The following is a 17,175-nucleotide window of genomic DNA, read 5'->3' as shown; positions in this document are numbered from 1 at the left end:
CTAATTAATTACTTCAGCAATAGATACAATGCTGACTGCATGTTACCGAACACTTTTTTCAGTTTCTCATTTGAGTCTCATGCAGTGCACCAGTGCAGCCTGTAGAAGTCATCACAGATTAAACCTCCCATAGATGGTTCCCTCTAAACTTTTTGCTAACTGGTGGGTAATCTTTCTACTGTTAAGTATGTCATGGCCCCTAAATATCAGACCTACCCCTAACATCACTGGAATTTACTTTACTGACAAGAAACCAGACAGCTGATATAAAAGGTAGCCTCCTTCAGGCTTTGTGTAAGAATTTTCTTCTCAGGGATCTGGGGATGGGGTTTATTCCATCTCTCTTAAAGGCTTTATTTAGTGTCTCTCATACAGAGTGAAGACAGATGGCGACACAAAAAGTTTAGGACCTTAGACAAAATTCACAGTGGAAAAGCAGCTCTGGCATTATTAGCCGTGCAGGCAGCAGGATATTTATGTAAGTTTATAATAAACATAGTTATTTTTACATGGCCCTGACCACAGCCAGCTTTATTGCATCTATTTTTTTCCACAAGCCTCCCTTCCTTCCACATTGCTGGACTGCATCTTCATATGTATCCAAAAGAGCCACAGGAACCCATGAACTTTTCTGCAAGGTTGAATTTCCTGCAACAATCTGAACCTTTCTAAGGCGAGTATCTTTGCAGAAACCTGCCAAAGCTGACAGCTTAGTTAGAAATACTGATACGAATGTCAGTTCCCACAGAACCAGTATTGTTCACAAAAATCTAAATACCATATTCATCAGCAGAGTCACTTTAAAGTGTCTGGGGAAGGAGAACAGATTGGAGAATGAATGAAACACCTGAAGTATCATTCAAGAACTGCAAGCCAGTAAAAAGGGAAATAGCAGGCGTGAATGCAAGAACAGAACAAGACAGAATCTTCAATGAGAGGAACTAACCTAGTGTTGGGGGGGGGGGGGGGGGGGGGGGGGGGGAAGTGACAGGAAACCAAGAAACTAAGCTAAAATTCCCAGTTGTGACTCAGCATGTAATTCATTCCATCTCTGTACCTCTTTCCCCCACCCATGAGATGAGCCTAATATTTTACTGGCTATGCATGGTTCCTTGCCTTAATAAAGCCCTTCTGGATCTTCAACTTGCAGAGGCTGCAGGTACAGAGGGTTGCACTCAGAGTACATCAACGTTTTTCCATGACTTTGCCCTGCTGGGCTTCAGGACATTGATGGGAGTTACACGGTGTCTTCACTAAGACTGTCAAGTGGACATTGTCCCCGCAGTAAGTACAAATTGCTGTTACGTTAAGCACAACAGGATGAGTTTCAAGCAGAACACTTGTTTCTTTTCTGACCGCAGCAATCTGCGCCTTTGCTCGTCTGTGCCTATCATGTCTTTTATTCAAACACCTTGAGGAACGTTAGAAACAAATTCAGCTTCACAACAGTCCTTGGGGATAAGCATGAAGCTGCCGCACTTCTTCAAAAGCTAGAAGACAGACACCTAATCCCCACCCTACAATGGGAAAGGGTATTGCTTGTAGTCCTGAAATTCAAAAAGGCTTTCAAATCTCCCACAGCTTGGACTTAACCCAAAGTTACACAGGTCTGTTTGGGAAGTTTAACCATGCCATTTAAAACTTTTGATTGACCCCATTATTATCTGTGTGTTACTGAATTCCTCGGTATCTTCAGCGCAAGCCATTTGCTATCAGAGCTGATGTCACACATCACTTAAACCAGAAATAAGTCACCAAAAAAAAAAAAAAAAGATTTTTCCACTCAACTGGAAACAGCATTCAACCTTGGCTTTTTCTGTAACTGAAACCTGCACACTTGAGGGATCCCAAGTGCAGCCTCTATTCGTTTCCACAATTACGCTAGAATAAGTCATTACATCCAGTTACGGTAGGTCAAGACAAATTCAAGGATACAAAATCAGCATTGTTCAGTCGATCTTTCTTCAAGAAAGAAAACTTTAATTGGAGATTTGCTCAATTTTGGTCAGGTATCTCTCCATAATACTCAGTCTTTTACAGTAATCAATCTTAATTGGCACACATCACTTTATTCTACAGCTTCACCTCAGTGTGTGGTATAATACATAGCTGAAATACTCCAGCACAAAGTGGCTTGAGAACTGACAGCCCATCAATTCCTCTGTAGTTATTACAAGCAGCTTGGGGGCCTGACTTTGCTGGATAAATTTATGCAGATGAAAGACTAGTTTGTGTCAATATAGACATAAGTATTTTTACAAGCAATAATGGCTGTTACGTACAAAATTAACTTACACAAATTTGTCTCTTATTCATGAATCCCATGTCATTTTCCTGTTGTATTTACCCAACCACTTCTTGGATGTCCTCAATTAAATGTAACCTTGAATTTCCTATTATCAAAGACCTTTCCATTCATTTCCAAACTACAATTGCTTCATCCCACCGTACAGTGATCTTCCCTCTAGCTTACCCTTACTGCACTCAAGCATACTGCAGTGGGACAGAGTGGTAAAAACCATCCCACAACATAACAGATACTTGTAGACTGTTAAGAATGACCTTAGCAGTACAAATTCAACACCCTGCAGAATTCACACAAGGAATCGGTGCAAAGTGTTAGCGATCATGGGGCACGTATTTTTCTTCTGTAATCTAGTTTGTATCTTCCAACCTACAAAGAAACTTCTCCTTCAGCAAGCTGAGCTGTTATCTCCAGAGGCTAATGCCTGTGTGCAGAAAAAGGTAGTTCGCATGGTCTCCCAGACCCACTGAAGCCTGTTAGAGCACACGTAGGCACGGCTGTGACTGCAGTCACGTGTAACACGTTTGTTCAAATGAAGGACAACATTCTCCAAGGAAGGACAATGCAGCTACGGAGCACAGTGAGGCTCAGAACAAGCTGTTGCTGCTGCAATGCATCCAGCAGAGAAGCTACAGGGGAAGAAAAAAAGAAAAGGCTTAATTATTCCTTTCTTAATGCAATATCTCCCAGTAGATCAGGGCTAATTGTTTCAGTTACTTGGTGAAAAACTATCTCATGAACAGCAGGATGGTGGGGTTCTGAGTGTCTACACAAGTTTTTGACCAATTGTCTTTGAATTGTAAATAATCAAACCCCCTTTTCTCTTCCTTTTCTCTTCCAGTAACTGAAAAATCCGCATCCAAAGCTTAAAACAAAGATGAAAGAGGAATAAAGAAGCTTTGTGTTTAAGCATGTTTATTTCAGCATGTGCCAGAGCCTTAGCTAAACACTACAGTGCAGCAGGATTTACAGACAGCAGCTACTCAGTCTTCATAAAATGGATGCGTCTTCAAAGATCCTGAATTGAAGCTGAACTCCCCCCAGTTCCCAGACATGTAAATCAGTTAGCAGTATCTCGCTAGGCTTAATTTCTTGTCAGTCTCAATTCAGTAGAAAGTGACTGAAAACACAATAGAACACATATTGAACACAGGGTAAATACAGATCCCTGATCTTCTGACAAGGCAGAAGACTAGCAATGGGTAGCAATGATGTGTGAGGGCTCCAGCGTCACGTTCCCAAACTCCCCTTCGCTTCAACTCTTCCTCCCATCTGTTCAAGCATAATAAAACATTCAATATTGCACACACAAAATGCAAGTCTCATATGGCAGGCAATCTTATCTGCAAAATATAACACTATGAAGACTGAGATCTCAGGCACACTTCACAATATCTATCATGAAAACCAAATCATATTGCAGCCATTTCAAAGCGTCTGATCAGCTTACAGGATTTCCTTCAGGTTAAGGGGTCCCAAAGTAATTTAATAAGATGTATAACTCGCATAGTTTTAATCATTGGAAGAAGATACACAGGTGCCGACCGCCTCTATGAAAGTGTCCCAAAACAGGTTAGACTATATTGCCATCTCACCGTGACGCCAACGTGGGACAACAACATCCGAGTACCCGAGAGATGTTTCGTTGCAGGAAAAAACATTCCTTGTTCCATAGTTCCAACGAAGAAACTCAAACGATGACAGTCACGTGCCATTCAGCGCCCAGCACGTTGCTGCTGCTAGTTGTCCAAAAGGAAACGCAGCATAAATACAGCGAAGAGTAAGTGCTGGTGTGGTGCAGTGGATACCAGCCGGACTCCTGCAGGTACCGGACACCACTAACTGGGGATTTTACCCTGTATAGACTTATTTCAGGTGCCCTGCAGAGGAGCTCTGTATCCTCCCCGTAGATCTTACAAATTGTAGAAAAAAAAAAGAAAAAAGGGATTTAGAGAATCACCAGCGGCCTTGAAACACTTTGAGAAACATCCTTAGGTGAGAAACCAGCTTCTGCTCAAGGTGTGCTATGACTGCCACATCCACTAGATGGGTTCAGCACTACAGCCAAAGAGAATCCAATCTGCTGTCAGATCACCGAGCATTTGGAAAAATCATGTAGCAGTTGAAACAGTTCCACATGGAAGAGATTTACAGAACTGTAAGTTTCCAAATAAATTTGAGAGCCGCAATCCTGGATATCGCATGAGACACAGGAGAAAAAAAAATCATTCAGTCCTTTAAGAATTTGGTAAACTACCTGCACCACAAACACAGCTCTCAAACAGGAGCATGTTCAAACAGCAGATTCAAGGCAGACTTAGTAGCAAACCCAATAATCTTCTAAATAACCAGTGTTACTTCAACATCTAGTCAGGTTTTTTTTTCCTTTGGAGGTTTCCTTCCTAAGCACTAACCAGACTAATTCTCTTTAGCTTGCAAAATCAGACAAGATCACAGCCTGAAGGGGAAAGGCTGCGGTGATAAATATTTAATGGACTACATCAATAAAATTTATTTTGCCAAGGAGAATGGAAGGAGAGGAAAAGCAGAGAAATAATTCATTAAAAGAACTTCATCTTAGCAATGCCAGAAAAAAAAAAAAAGCCACGCTAGGAAAAAAGGAATTAAACACAAAGAGGTTTTAAATAGGTCAGAAGCTTAAGTACTCTTAACACATGGCAAACTGAGATGAGTTTTCTGAGTGACAGTACAGCAGTCTGTACACTTTACAGTAATTCACAGCATTCCAAATAAATATCCCTGGACACACGAGTGACAGTCTCAGCTCCTCGCAGCAGTCCAGTCCAAGAGAGACAGGGAACTACTGGAGAGTCCAGCGGAGGGCCATGAAGATGAGGCGGAGATGAGGAAAGCCTGAGACCTGGGGCTCTTTAGCCTGGAGAAGGCTGAGAGGGGACCTCACCAATGCTTATACCTAAAGGACGAGTGCCAAGAGGTCGGGGCCGGGCTCTTTTCAGTGGTGCCCAGTGACAGGGCAAGGGGCAACGGGCACAAACTGGAGCACAGGGAGTTCCACCTGAACATGAGGAAAAACCTCTTTACTTTTAGGGGGACTGGAACAGGCTGCCCAGGGAGGCTGTGGAGTCTCCTTCCCCAGAGATATCCAGAACCTGCCTGGACATGGTCCTGGGCAACCTGCTGTAGGTGAACCTGCTTCAGCAGGGCGTTGGACTAGATGATCTCCAGAGGTCCCTTCCAACCCCCACCGTCCTGCGATTCATCTCATTCAACCTTTACGACCTGTTTAGTACATGAAAGCGTCTCTGCTCAAAACCCATTAAGAAATGCAACAAGCACCTTGAGGTTTCCTTTATTTCTCAAGGCAAAAAGTCTTCCCCATTTTGTACTGGATGAGGCAGTAAGTTCTGTTTTCCAGAAGACAAAAATGCAACAGGAAGAATTAAGGTATTTAGCATAAGGCTTAAACCTTCTTGTACTGCAGTGCTCCCCATAACTCAGTGCAGAGCTGCTTATTTGCAACGCACATCACAGAATTTGCAAAACAAAATGTTTAAACTCTCCTTCCTGCCGCTATCCGAAATCAGTTGCGGTGATACAGGAGTACACAGCACCTCAGAATGTCTCGTAACACCTTTTCCATTCACGCTCCTGCTCCTTCCAATCTGGACCTCTTACAAGCAGAAGTCAGCAGGGGATGGGCAAGGAAGAACACCAGAAACTGTGGTGTTCATGCCAACGAAACAAGTCGAGCAACCTATTAATCCTCAAGTTCTAATTCTGGATCTGCTAATGACTAATATGGCTTTCAATCATGGGATTTGGGATATTTATTTTTTTTAAGGCTAAAGTGGAAAACCACATACTGTGCAAAGAGGGGCACAGTCTTAGGACAAGCGGATTAAACGGTATTAAAATACTTCACAGCTACTTCAGTGAGATTTGGCAAAAGACTTAATATATTTAAAAACCTACCTTTTTAGTAGTCTTTGATTTAAAATGATTTAACAGTTTTGTGGATGAAATCACACTACTTAACACCTTCCTAATAGCGGAATGCAGAGATGATTAAGAAAAGGCAAATTGTGTCGATAACCATGACCAAAACCTCACTGATCAGCAGTGCTGTCACAGGACAAACTGTTCAGCAACGTGTTTCCAAACAGTGATTAAGTGCTGCCCTCTAGTGAGGTCATAAACCAGTTTCAGCATCTAGATTTCTGTAATGTAACAAAATCTCAGTCCCAGATTTTAGCTAGATTCGTTCGTAAGAGAAGCAGCCTACAGCAAGCACCTTAATAAAGTGTGCTTATGACTTAATTTTACCCTTTCATACTAGGGCCTTCAGTCCAGGTTTAGCACCGCAATAAGGTAGTCAATTTAACACCTCCAGAGCATATTCTGCTTTTTTTTGTGACATCAAGTTCTCACCTCACAATGAATCACTGGCAAAGCCATTTTAAAAACCCATTCCATCAGGAAACACAGGATTAAACCAGTAATTAAACACAAAACCAGTATGACAAGAATTTAACAACAGGCTCATAGCACTGAATCAGGGTGAGATGGAGTTAATTTTCCCCCTAACAGCCCCCATCCTGCTGCGCTTTGTATCAGCAGTTAGAAAGGTGCTGGTCGCACCCGTTTTGGCCACTGCCGAGCAGGGCTCACGCAGCATCACGGCCGTCCCTCCAACACCTCCCCCTGCTCACCCGCAGGCTGGGGGTGGGCAAGACCTCGTGAGGGGCCACAGCCAGGACAAGCCGACCTCCACCGACCAAAGGGATACTCCATCCCACGGGACATCTGCCCAGCAGTATAAACCAGGCGCAAAGAGGAGGAAGGGGGCGGGGGGATTCGGTTTTACGTCTGTTTTCCAGAGCAACCGCTACACACACTGAAGTCCCGCTTCCCGGGAAGTGGCTGGGCATCACCTGCTGATGGGAAGTAGAGAACAAAATCTTTTGGTTTCCTTTGCTTCCGCCCACAGCCTGTGCTTTATTAACCTGTCCCTATCTTGAAAGCATGAGACTCTTAATCTCAGGGTCATGGGGTCGTGCTCCACGTTGGGTGCCCAAAAGGACTGCGGTGGGTTGACCCTGGCTGGACACCACATGCCCAAAGCTGCTCTATCAACTCTTCCTTCTCAGCTGCACAGGGGAGAGAAAATCGAACAGGCAGCACGTGTGTCTTGAAGTTGGGCTGAACTGAACACCTGCATCAACGTGCTCCTCCAGGCAGCAAAATGCCATTTCCAACTCAGCTTCCAATGAACCTGGCTGATGGAAAAGCTCAAGCTAAACACACGGAGCAGAGGTTACAGTTCACGCAAAAGTAGTTTTCTGTTTCAGCCCTGGAATACTTCGTATATTACCAATACTTAGTGCTCGGAATAACTAAAGACACTTAAGCATTTCTTGAAGACACGAGCTCGAATCCCAACCATCGAAATCTACTTAGTCACTCGCTTACACAAAGCATTGGAAAGAGTTGAAACAACTTGTCTAGAAACTTATCAGGTACATTTATTAAGGAACAACACGAAGAACACAGATGTCATTAGTATTTTTGAATTTCCATATAAAACAAAAAAAACTTGTTTGATTTTGTCAGCAAACTTGTACCTGCAGGTTACACCACCTGGGGAAAGATCAGTACAGAGAATTTTGTTAGTATCTTCCAAACACTTAGCTATCACAAAACTTTATGCGAGCTTAACATGCAGGAAACCTATTTGCCGCCAGTCTGAACGAGTTCTGCTTCCAATCATTACATATTCTGGGTCAAACAGAACTACCGTATTACTGTCAAGGCTACAGGTCGTTCCAGTTTTCCCTGAAGAGGCTGAAGCGTACAATAAAATCATATCTGCACACAAGCTATGCTTCAAACCAGTAATTTACATAACCTGAATCTGAAATCACGCAGACTCGTGTGGGCTCACTTACATGACTTCATAACAGGACCAAGCCAAGTATCTGCCAGCCTACAGCTGTTTTTAACAACACTGCCTATGAGTTTCATTTAAATATATTCCGATTTTTAAAACTGCTGTCAACAGGGCTAAGCAGAAGTCTCTTTGAACTACCAGCTCCCTGTTAGAGTATTATTAGAGAAGCTGAGATGGACAAGACAAGCCTGACTCTTGCCCATCACGCAGAGCCTACAGCACGAGTGACCCAAACACAAGAGTTTCGGATTACTGAGTTAAGAACTTCTTATTGCCATCTATAAAGAGGCAGCAAAATGAAAATAAGACAACGATGTCAACAGTCCTAGTAATATTTTACCTCAGCTACTGGTCCATTTTCTGCTGCATCTTCTTTTAAAAATCTGAATAATGTTTCAGCCTGAAGAAAAAAAAAAGTTGAGACCGATTTAAAACTTTTCAGCAATCTGTTGAGTGAACAGCATAAAGAAGCAACTATTGAGTAGTGTGACTTCCAGTATTCTCAGGTAATCTGAAACACAGGTGTAGCAAAGGACAGCAACCATCCACATGCTAGACCTATCTGAAGTGTCACTATAATTTGTAGCTCAATTTCAAATAAAGGACAAGTCATAAGATTTATTCACATTTTCGCAGACTTGCTTGGGAGTCTTTTTGTAAATCCTCCCTGTCTGCCCTTGAATTCATTGAAATCTCACATTAAAAATACAGTTTTTCAAGTATCACCTGAAGTTACTTAGTTTAAAAAAAGAGAAATATTCCTGCTCTGAGCTATTACCCTGACTATCCCTGACCACACCAGCACAAGAAACCCCAACAAAACCCACCAACACAGCACTTCTCCCTTCTCACAAAAAGGCTGGTTAAGCTTATCCTAGTCAGACACTGACTACCGAGTTACAGTTCCACATTAAAACCAGGATTTTAGAATCTAACTGCAAGCTGGCAAGGGAACGCATCTCTTCCTGTGTCCCCACACCAAACCTTGAAGCCTTGCCCCACGCGCTGCCCAGCCTGCGCAGCAAGCCTCCGAACTCCACTGAGCCTGAGCGCTGCCACAGGATCACGGCAGGGCTGAGGCTGGAAGGGATCTCTGGAGGTCACCTGGTCCAACCCCCCTGCTCAAAGCAGGGCCCCCCAGAGCCAGCTGCCCCAGACCACATCCCCACGGCTTCTGAGTCTCTCCAAGGCCGGAGCCTCCCCAACCCACGTCGGTGCTCACCCACTCTCCCTCCAAAGACCCTGTTCACCCTGCCCTTGCAGCTAGACCAAACCCACGGCAGGCAGGGGTGTCAACGCTGAAGCGCGGATCTTTTAATTCTCTGAACTACTACTTGAACGGGCAGAGCATCCAGCATCTGGCCTTTCACATCCTAGTTATTTCCGAAAAGGCCAATGACAGTTTCGACAGGGATGTCTGCAGCAAAGTCTACTTTATAATCAGACAACAAACAAGGCTCACTCTCCAGAAGGGAAAGCCGGCCATGCACTTCTTGAAGTCATCAGGTGAAATTCAGAATACAAAGTCAAACCTTACCACGAACCAGTCATCTGCCCTGTCTTACAGAATAAAAACATGTTATCTGGGATTAATGAACCTAATTTTGTACATACCTAAATAACAAAGCTTTGCCTTTGTTATTTCCTACGGAGAAAAAACCACTTCTGGGAGAAAAGTCCATAGACTGAGCAAGATAAATCTGTTTTCGTCTGAACACCGGGAAGTTCGAGAATACAGTATATGAAGGAATGTGCACCTATTGAGAAATACATTCATTATAAAAATTAGGAAAAAGCTATTAAAATCCAAATTAAAGTACAAATTTAAAATGGAAGATCAATGTTAAGTTCAAATGTCTAGTTATATTCCCGTCCTACACCACTCTATATATAGAATTCTGCTGGAGAAAAGGTGCAGGGAACACACTACAAAGCCACTTCTTGCAACTCATTTTTAAGTAATCACATCTAAGCAGTAAAAATAGGCTTCCAAACCCTCAGATCAATTCAGTGGTTCAACTGTTGGCCACAATTTGACAAGGCTGGCAAAATTTTGAATGAGCTAGGAAAAAGATCACATTATAAGAATGTCACAGTTAACAGCTGCTGAAAATTCACATTTGTTGCTGAATTATATTCAGAGTAGTGACATAAGGTCATTTTAAATAGGGAAAAACAAAAGGTAAACTAGACTGTAAGACGTTATTGTCAGAACAACTTCCCTGAAGAAAGAAATATTTCCTTAGAAATGTACAGTATGTTGTACATGTCCTGATCTGCTCAGTCTAGAAAATTTTGCAGTATATGTACCTGCTCACTATCAGTTTTATTATGTCACCAGGAACATTTTCGATGAAGACAAAAACGCTTAGTACTAAGAAGCTGAACGTACCAATTTGACAGCTTCATCGGTTTCACGGGAAGCCACTGCCAAAATTTCCGTGGTGGGATTGAAGGCCACACATGTAGCAGATGTAACGAGGTTCATTATGGCTTTAACTGGTTTAGGACGGTTTTCTTTGAGACAGACATCAGTAGTATATAAATTTACAACTCCAGAAGCTGAACTAAAAAAAGAAATTACAAAGACTAGACCAAGAAGTAACATTTACAGAACATATTACCTTGTCATCCATAGCCACCATTCAACTAAAAATGTAGTTTCCAATTATTTACTAGGGTCTGTAACGACACTTTGTTCAAAGCTTGATTTTGCTTTGGAGTTTAGAACAGTATTTAGTGGAGGAGTTTGTTTAGGGTTTTTTTATTTATATATAGAGACACACTTAACCGTGGAGAGCTTTGATAAGCCATCTCTTACATAGGATGGATTCAAAGCAATGAGAGCTTGGTATCAAAAGATTCTGAAGTAGTTTCAAGCTTTTTGATGTTTTTTTATACCCTGTAGAGTAAGACCACTTCAAAATCCTCTTCTACAGTGAGCTAAGAAAATGCATGCTGTACGTCAGGACTTGCTAGTCTCACTTAAGAGAGCTGACGGGCTCGCTGAAGCTGCATCTCACAAGTACATCTGGAGAAACACTTTCAAGCTTGTGGCTTTGAGTTGAAGCATCTTTTCAAACACTAGCCTGCTACCTCGCAGGAGCCAAATTAGGAGTGTAGGGAAGAGAACTAGAAAAGGGGAAAGACCCTGAATTGGCATTTGTACAAGAGAATTTCTGATTTCAGTCAGTATGATTTCATGCATGGCAACAGTAATACATCAGGAGTGATACCAGTATTAAGCATGTTACAGTATTTTAGATTTGCATGGAACAAACTAAATTATCACCATAAAACAGGCAATATGCATCTATTCACCTCTACTCGAAGCTTATTAAAACCAAACTTATTCCATGGTCCTGCACTCTCACCAGCAAGTTTACTGAAGAGCTTCAAAACGAGATAGGAAGAAGTTGCCAAATCCAAGTCACTTACCCACATGCCACATACTGGTTATTTTTTGAAACAGCGATGCACTTCCCTTCCAAAGAACCTTCATCTTCAAATTTGTGCAGACACTTTCTGCTTCTCACATCCCAAATGAAAACTTCGCCTTCCTCTGGTTGCAGTATAAAGCAGAAGATTTATAGAAACATTATATACAAAACATACTGTTTGTCTATTTTTTAAAAATAAATGTCATCAGATGACAACTATTAAGTCATTTACCACTATCAAATACAGGGTACTAAAAAACCCAAACAACTAAAGGCATACCAAAATAGTTAACTTCATTCTTTAATGATTGATCACTTGGCTGCATTTCTAGGCCACACACTGGCATAAAGTCTTTTAATCATCTCTGTAAAATAATCGGCTTGTAAAATCATGCAATTTAAATGGAATTATGATTAGTGCTGCTAAAGAGAACACTTACTTGAATAGCTATATATTTTACTGCTGTCTGGAGTGAAAGCAGATGCTGTACATCTTCCATTTACTTTCATAGTGCTAACCAGCTCCTTTGTCTACAGATGAAGAACAAAAATGGCAACAATGATTCTACCAAAAATCTGTAGGAAAGTTGTTTCCATGTTCCTGTCCCACAAAAACCTTAAGTTGGCTACACTGACATTAAAACAGCATCAACATTTTCAGTGCCTACAAACCAGAGCACAAGCCAACGCTCCTAAGTCCACGATCAATTTATTATTGCACAACTACAGCTCGTTCAAAAAAAGCTCATTTGCTCCCTCGCTGAAGGGTCTTCCTTGTATAACAGAACTGAACTTGCTTTTTTAGAAGTATTTTTCCTAGTAAAAGTTTAAAACAAACCCAGCTGCCATCATATGACATTTTAAAATGTAACTGAACAAATTCTACATGCATTATGAATCACAGGAGACGGCATGATTCATGAACACGGCACGCCAGCAGGCACTAGCGCTATTCCCAGAAAAGCAGTCCTGTATTTCTTCCGCCCTCGGAGGCCTGTTGCCATGCTGAGGCCATTCCTTTTGCCAGCACAGGATTCCTGCAGCCAGCTGAAATACGACATTGATGGGCAACTTTTTCCAGTGACAGCTTAAAAACCCGTAAAACTCTGGCCTTAGCTCCAGCAGCCCCAAAGAGAAAAAAATTCTCATGCACCTCACAGAAAATAGTTTTCTAAAGCTACAGCTAGTTATTCAGCAGCTCATTTTTGAAGGCTGTCACAGCATGTGTCATACTTCTGTTTTAACTGAAAGCTGGACTGCTTTTTGGATTAAATATAAGCAAGCATATTCAAAAGGAAAAAGGTACCAAGAAGGTGAAGCTACATGAACCATGAAGAGAAAACTACCTTCATTGACAACAAGTGAAGGTAACCTGAAGTTCCAGTTAGAAGCATAAGTGATCCATCTGGAGAGAGTTCAAAATCTCTGAGAAATCTTTCCTCCACACCTTTAAAGAGAGATTCAGAACTTGAAATTGGCAGCATTTATTCTTTTTCCTCAACATTCAGAGGTATGATGAACATGAATAAGACAGTGAGTCTACTTCAGCTTGTAATTTCTGTAATAGTGTCGCAGTAAAGCCACATCTCAACCTTGTTTCTGTGTGACAATTAACTTTTCATATCCCAGCCAAACTCAAGCTAAAGGTAGTCCAGTACAGACCCTTGAAGACTACTTAAAAGTACGACCTCCAACAATTCACTGCACCTCCTTTTAAAGCAAGTTCCTATGCCGTCTCTATTCAGGACAGCTTCAACTACGCCCAGACACTTACAGCACAATAAAACATACCTCTTACTTTCTGTATAGGAATAATACTTCCACTCATCATGTCATACACAAAGAACATTTTATGGTGAGTACCAGTCGCTATAACTTGTTCTCCATCAACACTGAAACGAGCCTTGTAAATTGGAAAGCTCTCTAAATAGATGCTCTGTATTCTGGGATTCCTTATACCATCAACCTTCAAAAAAAACCAGATTATCATATTAAGGAACATACCAAATACTTTTACACAGAAAATTCCTAGCAACTAACCAGCACAAGAGACTTAGGCAGTAAGAGGTACCCCAGGTTGAAGCATTAATCTCTTCCTCTCTTCTCAATCTACAAATACCTTGGCTCTTGGCTCCCCACCCTATGCATCAGGCACTCCCAGCCTTCCCAGATGTACCTCACACCTCTTACCCTTCCCTGGCTTGCCCATACTTCCTTCAAATCATCACTTCTACTGCGCTTTTCTAAATGGAAACGTTCACTTCGCATCGTTCCTTCCCGCAGCGCTGCGGGAGCGTCAAATTCAACTTGAGTCTTTGACCATTTCACTGATACTGGGCGATGGTGAAAGTTCCTAAACAGAGCAATGATCTCTAGTTTTCAGAGGAGCAGGGCAGGAGTGTCCCAGGATGAGCAGCTTTCTGTGCAGGACAGTATCTCCACACCCAAAATGATTTTGCAGCAATATTACAGTTTTAAATGGAAGTGGACTGCTCCCCACGCTGCAGGCTTTACAAATGACTTAAAAAAAAAGTCTCATTTATCCTCATCACTGCAAACTTTAAAAGCAAGTATTTTTAAAAACAAACCTTCAACTAAAAACTCTGATACAACTAAGCTTGCCTATACCCTGTAAGTGGTTGGTATAAAGTCACAGATGGAAATTTCTTCCAACAAAATGCCTTCAAGCAAGCAAATCCCATTGCAACCACAGACACTACAACCCCTGTTGCAATGCACACCATCACAGGCAGAGAGGAAAGGAAGTCTATCATTCCAGGTTATCTCAGGTATGCTTATAACAGAAGATTCCTGAGGGAAATTCTTTACCTGAAAGAGTGACACAGATCGATCATGTCCAGCAGTCATGACCACTTGAGCAGACGGGTGAAACTGCACAGTTACCAGTTTTCCATCAGCAAAACGTTCCTGATTAGCAGGCACACAGGTCCTCAGCTAGAACAGATTAAGCAGTTTAAAGAAATCCTTTTGCTTATGCTGATGAACAGTCAATTTAATTGCTCTCTACAAGAGCAAGATCTCAAACCCTACGATGAACTTTCAGACAGTATGACATAAGCAGAACACAGTGAGTGTGCTAAGTTGCTTCAATGCAGCAGTGTAGATGTTAAGATAGAACAGGTAGCATCTCTGCTGACTTCTAAATGAACAGTCTATGTAAAACTAGTTGCATTCTGACTCATCTGAAATAGCTGTAGAAGACAATGTACGCTCATTTAAGGCTGTCTCTTCTCAAAGATCATTTCAGTAGCCGGAAAATTGTAGGAGAATTCCATCCTTCCTATGCAGAAATTAAAATCCTACTACAAGAGGCTACTTTAGAGCACATAAAATAATGCTTACATCAAACAATACATCTCAATTTATTGTTTCATGCTTTCACAATGTGAACTACCCAATTTGTCCAATTGTTTACTCTTCAGAGCTTCCACTTAGAGAAACAAAGAAGAAATTCATCCGCTCACAGATTTTACTGCCTGAACAGCAACAAAGAAGTCAAAGTGTGCATGTGGGTCAAACTGAGGCGGAAAGTTAGCCTTGCTGTTACCTTCAAAATACCTCTTGGTAAGGTCTCTGAGTTTGAGACGAAATTGCCAGTCCTGCATAGCAGATCATCATCTTCATCACTGTCACCTAATTTGGACAAAGCACATTGAAAAGCCTAATTCTACAAACACTCCCACAGTGAAACCTACAAATCCCTTACAGAAACAAATTAATTAAAACAAAGCACACGCAAGGGAGTGAGGGAGCAAGCTGACTTATCCAGCTTATTATCATAGTACCGAAACTAAGAAAATATGAAAACCCATTATTTTCTAAAAGACTGAACAGGTAAACACAGAAACACCTATTAGAATAGTAGTGGATTTACTTACTATCACTTGCAGTCCTTTTGGATTTTTTCCTGTTTTCTAAATCAGCCCAGGCAGGAACACCTCCCATGGCTCGCTGAAACCTAGCAAGAGAAGGGGGGGGGGGCAGGGAGAGAGGGGTTAAAAAACAAGTTTTTTGAGAAATTTCCTTCTGTGCATTAAGTACTTACAAGACATACAGACACAGTTTTGCAAGACTACTTGCACTTCGAACGCTACGTAAGTTTTTTAAAATTTCACTCAGCTTTCTGTGTTTTGTTGACCTCCTGAACGTGAAACCAAAGCAAAATTGATACCAAACGCTAAAGCCCTGTTCTTTGGAGCAATACATGCTACAGCAAGACAACCCAAACACATCCAAAGCTCTGCTTTGCTATTTGACTACATTCACATTTGAGCTCACTCTTCTATACCATACTAAGTTACATCTTCCAACATCTGTTTACAGAGCAATGTATCACCATAAGAGTATTCTGGTCTAACTCCCTAGATTACAAATTAGTTTGTGCACCTCTACTAAAACAAGTAGGAAACAAATTAGTCTAGACAATGCACATGTTAATTACTCAAGGCACCTTTTGTTTACTATTCTTAGTATCATTTTGGATTCGAAAATACTGCAAATGCTGTAAGAAGCACTAGTTTTAACAGGTCACATGAATACAGTGGGTAAAGGGGAAAGTGACTGAGTATCACACAAGCGTATCTCAAGTTAGCCACAAAAACATTAATGAAACTCACTCTTCTTCAAGTCTTCTTTTTAGCTTTTTCTTAGTAAGCACCTTCTCAGCATCACTTTTCATGAAATCTTTCCTATACCTATGGGTCATATCAACACTGGAAGGAAAAACACACAGCAAGTGAGGATCGTTCAAACTGACACCACTGACAGTCAAAGTGCAAGACATAACTCCTACATACAAACTTGAACTTACTTTTCCTCAGCTTCATCATCTTCGTCCACCCAAGCTGGCTTTTTAGACAATAATGTACCTTTTGCTTCATTTTCTACTTCCGAATCACTGGAGTCTTTCTGGAGGCTTCTCCTCTCTGCAGCACCGAGCTGAAAACAACCAAACAGCCCATTTTAGCCCAGCCGCGGATCGGTGCGGGGAGATGACAGACACGGCGGCGGGGAACAGGTAGAGCCGAGGAGCCGAGGCAAGCACCAGCCCCTGCTCGGGACGGCAGAAGGCGCCACCTCCCCGCGCTCCCTGCCGGCGGGGCCCGGCCTCAGGCCAGGCCGCGGGCCGGAGCTGCCCGCCAGGCCCCGAGCCCTACCCGCGGGGGACCGCCCAGGCGCTGCAGCAGCTCGTCCTCCTCCACGTTGAGGCTGTCGCCGAACACCAGCTCCTCCAGCTCCTGCTCGGCGCCCGACATGTGGCCCAGCGCCTCCAAGTGCCGGGCGCGGCGAGCCGCCTCAGCCGCCGCCTGCTCCGCCGCCGCCCGCTCAGCCGCCGCTGCTGCTGCCGCCGCCCCCGCGAGCGGCTGGAGCCGCTTCACCGTTTTCTTATTTTTCTGCATTTTCTTCGTTTTCTTCATTTTCTTCGTCGCCGTCGGGCCCGGGCGAGGCGCCCCCACCGCCGGCTGCATCGCTCCTCACGG

The 17,175-nt window shown here is 42.5% G+C and overlaps 1 protein-coding gene across 1 annotated transcript; it reads right to left on the bottom strand.

Moving 5' to 3' along the window:
- Positions 1 to 7,793: 7,793 nt before the first annotated feature.
- On the bottom strand, positions 7,794 to 17,163 carry UTP18 (UTP18 small subunit processome component). The gene is made up of 14 exons (XM_086473472.1): positions 16,852 to 17,163; positions 16,506 to 16,633; positions 16,312 to 16,407; positions 15,574 to 15,653; positions 15,243 to 15,328; positions 14,504 to 14,629; positions 13,466 to 13,640; positions 13,021 to 13,121; positions 12,115 to 12,205; positions 11,673 to 11,796; positions 10,627 to 10,801; positions 9,849 to 9,991; positions 8,575 to 8,634; positions 7,794 to 7,924 (listed from the first exon to the last, which is right to left on the bottom strand). Exons 1-13 carry the CDS (start codon positions 17,161 to 17,163, stop codon positions 8,610 to 8,612), a joined length of 1,662 nt encoding a protein of 553 aa, XP_086329598.1. The 3' UTR covers positions 7,794 to 7,924; positions 8,575 to 8,609.
- Positions 17,164 to 17,175: the final 12 nt, after the last annotated feature.

Source organism: Leptosomus discolor, chromosome 15, assembly GCF_034619465.1.
Source record: "Leptosomus discolor isolate bLepDis1 chromosome 15, bLepDis1.hap2, whole genome shotgun sequence".
NCBI lineage: Eukaryota > Metazoa > Chordata > Aves > Leptosomiformes > Leptosomidae > Leptosomus > Leptosomus discolor.
This window is presented reverse-complemented; position numbering and strand designations above follow the sequence as displayed.